This window comes from Nymphalis io, chromosome 13 (assembly GCF_905147045.1).
Source record: "Nymphalis io chromosome 13, ilAglIoxx1.1, whole genome shotgun sequence".
Taxonomy (NCBI): Eukaryota; Metazoa; Arthropoda; class Insecta; order Lepidoptera; family Nymphalidae; genus Nymphalis; species Nymphalis io.
In genome coordinates, this window is record NC_065900.1 from 8,224,924 (window position 1) to 8,234,975 (window position 10,052).

At 35.6% G+C, this 10,052-nt stretch overlaps 1 protein-coding gene across 1 annotated transcript; it reads right to left on the reverse strand.

The window, feature by feature from the left end:
• Positions 1-624: 624 nt before the first annotated feature.
• On the reverse strand, positions 625-9,745 carry LOC126772638 (protein wings apart-like). Its single transcript, XM_050493031.1, has 14 exons — positions 9,178-9,745; positions 7,133-8,976; positions 6,667-6,855; positions 5,948-6,052; positions 5,542-5,685; positions 5,229-5,350; positions 4,920-5,046; positions 4,353-4,568; positions 3,692-3,887; positions 3,228-3,349; positions 2,980-3,143; positions 2,301-2,410; positions 1,999-2,183; positions 625-1,909 (listed from the first exon to the last, which is right to left on the reverse strand). The coding sequence occupies exons 1-14, from the start codon at positions 9,335-9,337 to the stop codon at positions 1,637-1,639; spliced, it is 3,957 nt and encodes a 1,318-aa protein (XP_050348988.1). The 5' UTR covers positions 9,338-9,745; the 3' UTR covers positions 625-1,636.
• Positions 9,746-10,052: the final 307 nt, after the last annotated feature.

Consider the following 10,052-nt stretch of genomic DNA (forward strand, 5'->3'; position numbering starts at 1 on the left):
ATTGTAATAAGTCAATAGATTTAATAAAAAATATTTTTAACGTCATTTAAAAGTTAAAATTCACGCTATTCGTGCAGTTATATAAAACGTTTTTGAAAAACAACAAACACATTAAGTGGAATTCCTTAATACACATTTCTGTACTTTATAGCTAAAAAGCTGTCATTAACAATTAATAAACATACATAAATTTAATAAATGTCGACCAATTTAAAAAGGGCTATTTTCTATCGTTTCAATTTTGAAGGTATATTTATCATTTAAATAGCTACTAATCAATTCTAGCGTCATATAAAATACTAATAAATTCCCTAGTACAGACGTAATTACACCTCGATTTATTGTTACGCAAGGGTCACTACGCACTAGCGACCGGACACAAGCTTCTACGTGACAGTTGCTTTACACCGAGTACCTTTCGGCATCGACACTAGTTAAATAGTAATTGGTCGTTAGTAGTCATTGTGCGTGATGACCGGGGACATTAGAACAGTAATTCAGGCGACAGGTCTGTATTTGAATCCATCGAAGACTCTAGTCTGTGAACTGTCTGAAGTAATTTTAAAAATTAAGGAAACGAGGATATGCGATAAACGCTATCAGCTATTGATTAAAAGTCAAACATCATAGATTGTCCTATTTATTAATGTAAGCATAAATCATCTCTCATTTGCGAGCAACTAACATAGTGTTTGTACATATCGTTCGGAGAGGTCTCGGTTCTCCGAACGGACAAGCAACGATCTTTAGAATCTCATATATTCGCATACAAACAACCTCGCCTATCCTATTTTAGTCAACAGAGACCGATCTATTAACACTAGCTAATTTATTTACAATAAAGAATTGTGCCTCATCAGAACAATACTCGATAATTTGTAACTCTCTCAAAAACCTATAATACAAAAAAGTGCTGACACAATATTCACATAAAAGAATACATATCTATTATACACTTATTCGACTATGTTTGCACTTTTATATTGCCAGGTCAGTGGCTTAAACTCGGAATATCTCAATTTAATTAAGATTTCATAACCCATATTCAATCAACGCAGCTAACTACACCTTATTAATTAGTCGACGAACTATATTTACAAGATTATTTTAAAGAAGGAAGAAATATCGTTACAGAAAGGATGAGGTACTAGCCGAGTGCAATAACGCATTCATCTACTGAAATATAAACGATTTATTTTTACAAATGGCATACTATTTCTATTACTATGTTGACTCAATCAGAATTTTAATGGTTTATTTACAAGTTTTAAATTGTAACGTAAATAAATCAGACTCACCAGATCTAGTCACACTCCTAACATTTTATTTAAGTTTCAATATAGACGGTACAAATTATGTTGTAGCTATTTAATATTATGCTCCATCAGGTAATGAAGTGTCATGATCTTATCCCACAAACACAATTTTTACAGTAATATGTAATGGTTAATAATTTCGGGGTGTTATTTTAATAATAGGAATACAATATAACACAATAATTTGTATAACGTTATTGACGTCGATATAAAACTAAACTCATGTTTTACACTCAGCACAAATTGGGAGGCGACCAAACCGGATATCGTCCGACGACGATACGTCGCTAACGGGACCGAACTAAAAAGTGATATTGATTTCAGTGGTAACCATCTATCTCCATCGACGACGACATGCGATCCGAACTCGACGAGCTATTCATGTAGTTCATGGAGTAGTTGAGATTGCTGAGCGACATGTCCTGCGGCACGTCGGAAGGCGACGTCTGGTAGTAGCTCGGATAGGCGGCCGTATACGGCGCGGCCGGAGCCGGCTCCGGTTGGGCCGGCTGGCCGGCCTGCTTGTCGCTGTTCTCCATGAACTCAATTATGCGCTGGGTCGATTTGACGTGAGCTACAATTGCGGCCTCGGCCTGAAAAATATCAATAATACGCGTCAGTGTATTGGGAGCTATACGAATAGCATTGACAGGTGGGCGGAGTAATGAGACGCGGTACTCACGCTGGCGGTGAGCGACAGGAAGGTGAAATACTTCTGCAGCGTGGGCAGCAGCGGCGCGTAGAGCGGCACCCGCGCGCGCACGGCGGCCGCGCTGGCGGGCGACGCCACGGCCATGTTGCCCAGCAGCAGCGCCAGGTACGCGCCCACCATGGTGTGCTCCATGTGCGTGCCCGCGCGCGCCAGCACTGGCGGCAGAACATAGTAATGCGCCATCGATATTGTATTAACGTTGTCGTTTCGTTTGTGACGGTTTGGACATACCAAAGCTTAGATATTTATATGAATATATAAAACGCCCTTACATTTAGCCACCGTTTCGTCGATATCGTCCTGTGATTGCTTCTTTTTGTCATTTTCTGTTTCCTCGTCTTTTTCGCCATCCAATAGGGCATCAGTATTTTCTTCTGCTCTCCTAAAAGTTATAAATAATAATTGACTTAAGAAATGTCAGGTTGATCATTAAAATGTGCACATTAAAATTATGTCTATTTTCAGGTATAGATTATGGTATTCCTATTTATAAAACCCAAGATTATTTACCTATAAATTCTAGGATAATTCCTAATAGTATTATTTAATTTCAATATTTATAATTTAATGATTTTTTTACATGTAATACATACAAACTCTATTGGTTATGGTTATGGCTATACTTATAAACGTTGTTTAGTAGATGATTATAAAATTATTTAATTCACTTATTTTTGTAAAAATTTAATGATAAGTGATTTGTCTTTCTGTCATTATCGATTTGACATTCAAAGATGAGGACACATTGTTTAACAAATCAGTTGCTAATCAATATTTATAAGTAAGGCCATAACAAATAAAAATACCTTAAAAGGGAGATGTTTCTAAACAATATATACCAAAATTCTCTGACACCTGACTTAATATTTTTGTTGCGTTACTGTAATATTATATCTAAATGAGACAGTTGAATGCATGATTTTTATTGATATTGCTAATGTGCATTCTCACCTGGCCAGTTCCTCTCGCTTGTAGAATAAGTCGACGATAAGGTCCAGCGCCGATACACTCCGAGATATGATATCACTTTCATTGTCAACTCTTATTCGAACACTTAACAGTCTTTGAGTATTTACATCGTTGTTCTGTACCAGGTTTATTAAAAGCATCAAGACCTAAAAGCGAAATTATACAATGTTTTAGAATAAAATAAAAATAACACATAACTGTGAAAGAAATTCAATTAATAATATACTCACACAAACACAAAAATCAAAATTTCTGTTGTCAGGTATAAAGTTGCCTTGATTATTTAACATTATTAAGCATATTTCCATGAGCGATGGTTGTTCACCAACAACTTGAGCTCCAATTGCCGATGCTACAAATAATAAACAGATTGAAATAAATTTGAGTACTTATAGATATTATAAAAAATAAGCTCATAGATCTTACACTGCTAGATAAGCGCCCTCTTTGTTTTTAAAGAAAAGGTTTAAACTTTTATTATTCCACTGCACCCGCTCGAGTACGAGTCGTCGACATGTGGCACGAATTAATTCGAATAATGCAGGTTTTCTCACGGTACTTTCTTCCACTTATAAACATAAATTAGGCAGGTTTGCATGGATTTGAACTCGCAATTTATTTAAAACCCATGGGCTATCTCAAGAATACAGGGAAAGTAACTGCAATGTGGATCAATCACAAAGTATATACTCACAAGCGACGCCGAAGGAGTGCGACAGGTTGACGAGCACCTTGACGGCGGGCAGCGCGGCGTCGAGCAGCGCGGCGCGCAGCGGCAGCGCCGAGCGCGCCTCGCTCGCGCAGCGCCGCAGCAGCGCCGCCAGCGTGCGCGCCGCGCCCAGCGACCCCGACACCAGGTGCTGCTGGTTGGCCTCGTTCTGCTGCGTCACCTGCGGCCCACACGATGTACGAGTCACCATATTGTAATCACTGTCATATTGCTAAGTCGAAGCTGCTGGTATGAGTTTATCAACAGAAAAACGCAATATTTTTTTACCGGTAATTCGCTTTATATAAAGACCTATCCATGATCCTTGTTACTATATACTTGTATGTGATACATCGATTACTTTACAATTTCTATCTCTATTATTATATTAGAGATGTGAAATTGTATTTTTGGTTTGTTCTTTTACGTTATAAAGGAACTATCGACCGACGTGACTTTTTCCATAAATATTTTAACAGTCCAGACCGACAACCACTAAGAAAAACAGCAATAAGAAATGAAACTTTTATGGTGATCCAATAGTATTTAAAATACCTAAAATATAACATACTAATTTTAAAAATATGGTTTAAAACCCGTCATCAATTTTAAGGGAAGTTTAAAGGAAAGAAACAAGCTAACTCACGTTCTCCAAGACGCGCATACACCGGTCGGCTTTCCGCAACACGTCGACCTCGGCGCCGGTCCAGTCGGCGGCGGGCGACTCCAGACGCGCTGCGCAGTCCTGTATGGTGCGCACGATGTGGTCCACTCCGCCCAGGTTACGCAGCTCTTCCTTGAACCATTCTCCTGCTCGCTTCGAGGTCAACGACAGCAAAGTCTCCATGGCGAGGTGACCGACCTGAGAATAGTCAAAGAGAATGTAACCATAACACGCCAAAACGTTCTGCTGTAGTCTCTTCTAGCACTGTGTAGTTACACTGCAGCTACATTCTTCTGCACTGCAGAAATAATATAATGATCATTATGATTGAAAGATTTAATTTTATCAAAGGTATTTAAAAAGTAACTCTTTAATATTTCCTTTAATGATTTGTACACTTTTCACAAACATGGAATTTATTTATGGAATTGTAACAATCAACAATTTAAGATGATGTAAGTCTACATGGAAGAATCCATTCATCTACTTTTTACGTTCATATTTACAAATAAATTGTGATAACGTTTTAAAACTGAGCTTGTAACTTACTGTGATATTGTCCAAATCCAGATGATTTGCCTTTCCCTGGCTTTTAATTTCAGCACAAAGCTCACGGACTCTTTCCTGAGTCTTTGCCAGTTGAGCCGATGTTAATCCGCAGTCATCCAGAGCATTTCTGTTAAAAAATTAGGAAAACACTAAATTCAATATAATTTAAAGTATGAACAGTACAATAATATATTTATTTGAATGTTAAAATTCATGAAAATCCGAGTTTCGTCTTAGTATAACATGATATATTAAACAATACTTGACTATTTATCAATTATAAATGTTAAACAATATTATATAACTTACTTGTGTGATACATCAGACTCAAGTAGATTCAACATTAGCTCAAGTGACTCTCGATCCAGATCCATGTTTAGACGATCTTGTGAAAGTACGAACATCACTGTTGCAGTACACAATCCCAAGCTCTAGAATATGAATTCATTATTACATATTTATTCATAAATTTTTTGGAAATAAAAATTAACTGAACCAATAACAAAGCTTTTTTTGTAATAATAGTATAGTTTTATAGTTATCAAATGCACGTATTACTTGAAATATTAATTAAATAGTAAAAATGACAAAACAGATATAGGTGTTTGGTAGTAAGAATGACCTGATCGTTGGTGGCGTCGTGTAGCGCGCTGAAGAACTTCTGCACGGTGCCGTGCGCGCGCAGGTGCATGCGGAAGGCGGGCGCCGTACACTTGCTGGCCAGCGTGATGGCCGACAGGCAGCGCGTCGACATTGGGTTGTTGTCCTGAGGTCACGTCACATTTTCAATTACTTTTTGTTCTCCATATCTCCAATCGAGATTTAGGGTGAGGGGAGTTACTAATCATACTTATTTTTAAACATTTAAGCTTTAGAATTATACCATGATTATGATGGTGAACATATTTAAAAAAAATATTTGGTTTTACTTTTAATACTTCAGTCAACACAAGTGTAGTACTTGTGTTGACAGTGGATACTTGTTAAATGAACAAAATTAAAGCTTAAAATAAATATTAAATACTCACTTGCAAGGCATCTAACAGATAATCAACATCCTCGTTGAATTCCAGGAATTCTCCAATTTCTTGTATTTGATGTGCCTTCTTAACATTTCGCACTACAGTGTAATACTAAAAGACAAATGATTATTACTTAAAATTGTATAGTATAGATAAATAAAGAAATAAAATATTACTGCAGTGTTTATTTACTTGGAACACAAATAATTATCTAAAATATAATTGTAGAATGTACACAAAATTAAGTCAATAATATTTTTAATATTTATTTATCCCAAAAAAAGCTTTATAAAAACAATGCTATTCGAATATTACAGGCACAAACATAACCAAAAAAATATTCATCATTCATTAAAGAAATTTAAAAACAGTCTGTATTATGAGGATAATATTTTAAAAAATTAAAGCATATAACATAACATATAACTGTAGGTAATTTTAGATTATGACATTAGACATCATACACTCAGTGTCTATATGTGTGTACAGTGGCTCTAATTGAGATAGTTACTCTGTTTTTAATGTAGAACAACACTGTTTCTTCATCAATCTTAAAATTTCTGTGTGAATAGCTTGGACAATACATGTTTCTACAAACATTTTTCAGTCATAATCATTCTGTTACAGTCTGAACAGTTTAGAAATCATAATACTAATGTCCTCCTGACCAATTTCGGCCACGGCAGCAAATCTCTAGAGATTAGCCAACTAATAATAAATGTTACCTCTTTAGCTTCTTTAGCACATTTGACACTTGTGTATGGTTTAACTGGTTCATTCAATGTTGGATCATCCAAGATTGGATCAGCTGCTCTGTATCTTGTGACACGTGTCAATTCTTCTGACACCTCTGTCACTGGATTTCGAACTTCCTGTGTCTCAGTTTGTTCAGGTCTTGGTGTTTCATTTCCTTTCTAAAAAGTTACACAATATTCAAAAATAGATGTTAAAATTCAAATGTTTTTTTTTTTAAATAGAAATGTATAACTTGAGAAACTAGTTGAAAGTATGGTTTTATCTATTATGCTCTGGATTGATCTTATTATGTGAAATGTTTTTATGACAATTTACTTTTATAAAAATGAAGAGATTATATATATCTCATGTCATTCATACAAATATTTCTTAAAAAAGTAAATTAAGTAAATATGAACCAATATAGAACTTTATATAAGGTGTAATTAAACTTACATCATTTGCCCATTCATGTTTGTAGAGATGACGCCTTTTCCTAGCTGGTAATGGAGAAGGATTGTCATTTACTAAAGATTTACTTTTAAATATGGAACCTTTTTTTTTAGTAATGACTAACTTAACACTTGGTTTGTCTTCAATATGCTCTTCAGAATCTATACCATGTGGAGATTTAAAAACTTCATCTTGTTGACATTTTTGTGATTCTTCCTCAGAAAACTCATGTGGACAACTGTTATATGCAGAATCAGATGAATGTGTTTGAATTTGAGTTTCATTTGCTTCCACCACAGGTTCAGAGTCTACTGTTGGTGGATCTTCAAGTGATTCTGTATCTTTTTCATGATTATGTTCTTCTTGGCTAGACAATGTTTCTTGGACATCTATTGCTGCATTAGGACTTGAATTTTTACTATTCTTATTTTTTTGTTTTTTTGCCTTTTTATTAACCACACCATCAGTCTTATTATTATCGCTTCCAGATAATATATCAATAAGGTCATTCTGTTCTATGTGAGATTCAGATTCTGTGTCAACCACTTGTAGATTATCTGGTGAAGATATATTAGCTACAGGCATGTCTGCCATTGCTTCTTGTTTTCGCCTACTCTTTTTAGCTTCTTTTTTCAAGTCACTCACTGTTCTTATTACTTGTTTACTTGAAATTTTAGTAGCTAAAGCCTCTAATTCATCATCATTTTCACTATAGTTTATATTCGGCCTATTTCTTCTTGATCTCCCCCTGTTTTCTGGTGGTTTTGGTTCAGGTTGAGGCTCCTTAGGCTGCTTTTCTGGAACTGGAGATTTAGACTCTATATTTGTTGAGTCTAACTTTGCTAACTGTGATTCTATAGTACTGTCTATTAGTTTGTTCTTATTAGAATCACTTTCAGCTTCATGTACTGGAGAAGCAAGAGTTTTATATAGATCATATGTATCTGAACCAGGTTGTGGTGAAGAAGGTTTTTTGAGAGGTTCATCATCAGAGTTTTTGTGATGGCGTTTATGAGATTTGTGTTCTTTCTTTTCTTTTTTCTTGTCTTTTTTTGTATCCTGACTCATCCCTGAACATTTTATAGTTATTTTAAGACCTTCGTGTTTAGGTGAACATATACTTTCCATTGTAGGGCTCCTCTTGTGATCTGAACCCATATCAGAATGGGTATCCATAGAAGAATGTCTGTCTGAACTAGGAGATGTAAAACCTTCATTAGAATCTGTACTTACTATCCTAGATGTACCTTTGGATATTCTAAGTACTATAGGAGGGGGTTTACGTTCTTCACTTGTTTCTTTACTTGTTGATGGACTAACTACGTCCATCTTAACTGGAGATGGACTTGTAACCAAAGGACTAGCCTTTGGTGAAGGCACCTTAGGTTGTAATGATTCATACCTTGTGAATTCTGGTATTGGACTGTTGCTTCCGTCCTCTGCATAATTTATTACTTTATCACGATTACGAACCAAATATCGTTTGTTTGGTGGTTGTTGATTTTCTGCCATTGGTTCTTCCTTTTTTGATGCTTTAGTGGCCACATTCTTTTTCGTTTTACCTTTTTCAGAGTTGCGTCTGGGTAATTCTGGTGACGATGAGTCCCTATTGTACCTACTTCTTTTATTTGTTTTCTTTTCTTTATTAGAAGGATGTTCAGGTGAAAGAGGTGCAGCAGGTACTGGTGGAGCATACGTAATCTGTGGTACTGGTGGGTACAATTCTGCATTACGAGATTTAAAAAACTTTTTTGGCTTTGGTGGTGGTTGTTCTGTTTCTACAGCTGGCACTGTCAAAGGACTGTTCTGATCTTGAACAGTCTTCTTATGGACATTATTTTGATATGCTGTAATAAACATTTTAAAGTTAGGTCCACGCTATCAAACATTAAGCATAAAACAATAATGTAATCTAATTAAGTCCAAAAACTAAATTACATTAAGTAAACTTTCACTATTTTCGTTGAAATTTTAAGTTATTATGCGAAAATATGATTACCTGATGTAATCCAAGGCTAAACAAGAATGTATTGGTGAATGATATTTACCGTACGGTGCGCTTCTGATTGATGTGAAGCTCGTAATTCCCCACTTGCCCACCGTCCCCGCCGATCGGGCTGCTGAAGGGCAATTACTATTTTCTCTGAACAGAGCGCTGTCCAGCGGCACAGCCACGCTGCCGCTTCTTCCTCTGCCCCAGCGCGACATACTGATAATTTCATCAAATACAATGACACCTGCGCTGTCTTACTAAATCAATCACTTCTTGAAATGTCAAAGAAGCAAGTAGCACATGTCGTCCTTATTCACGCATTCCACTATATATCTCAACTTGGAAAAGTATTAACACAAGATTATCACTCTTTAGACTTTCTCTAATAGCAATGAAAACACAACCCATAAAGATAACACACCCGCCATTTTTACAGGAGCTATGTACTTTCCTCACGGACGCATTCGAACGTATTCGTTTGATAATAATCGACAGATAAATCACGTTCACCTTTATTATAACTTACATTACAATAACTGACTTTCTTTGAACTTTTGAGGTAGTTAATTAATGTTGACTCAAACATTAATAATGACAAATAGGACACAAACTGCGATGTTGTCATCTCATAACACCAGCGGCGCCATATTGGCGAAGCAAAACAAGGAAGCAAATAACAGCCAATAGGCGCTGACTTTTAACCATAGACAAATATTTTTATTATTGTCTTTATAATCGTTAAGATAATTTACTTTATATTATGTCAGTAATATAAGGTCCTTTAAATATGCTTTTATTCATAAAAATTAAAAAAGGCTTATAATGCATTTCTATTCAATGTTTTCAGTTTTAAAATAACTTTATTTGTTTAGAGGGTGATCTATGTATTTAAAAATGGCCTTCAATTATTATTAAAATTCTACTCGCTGG

Coding starts and splice junctions, on each gene's coding strand:
- LOC126772638 (XM_050493031.1), bottom strand. CDS start 9,337: ATGTCGCGCTGGGGCAGAGGAAGAAGCGGCAGCGTGGCTGTGCCGCTG. Junction 8,977..9,177: donor AATCAGAAGCGCACCGTACG/GTAAATATCATT, acceptor TGTTTATTACAG/CATATCAAAATAATGTCCAT. Junction 2,184..2,300: donor CGACGAAACGGTGGCTAAAT/GTAAGGGCGTTT, acceptor TTCTGCCGCCAG/TGCTGGCGCGCGCGGGCACG.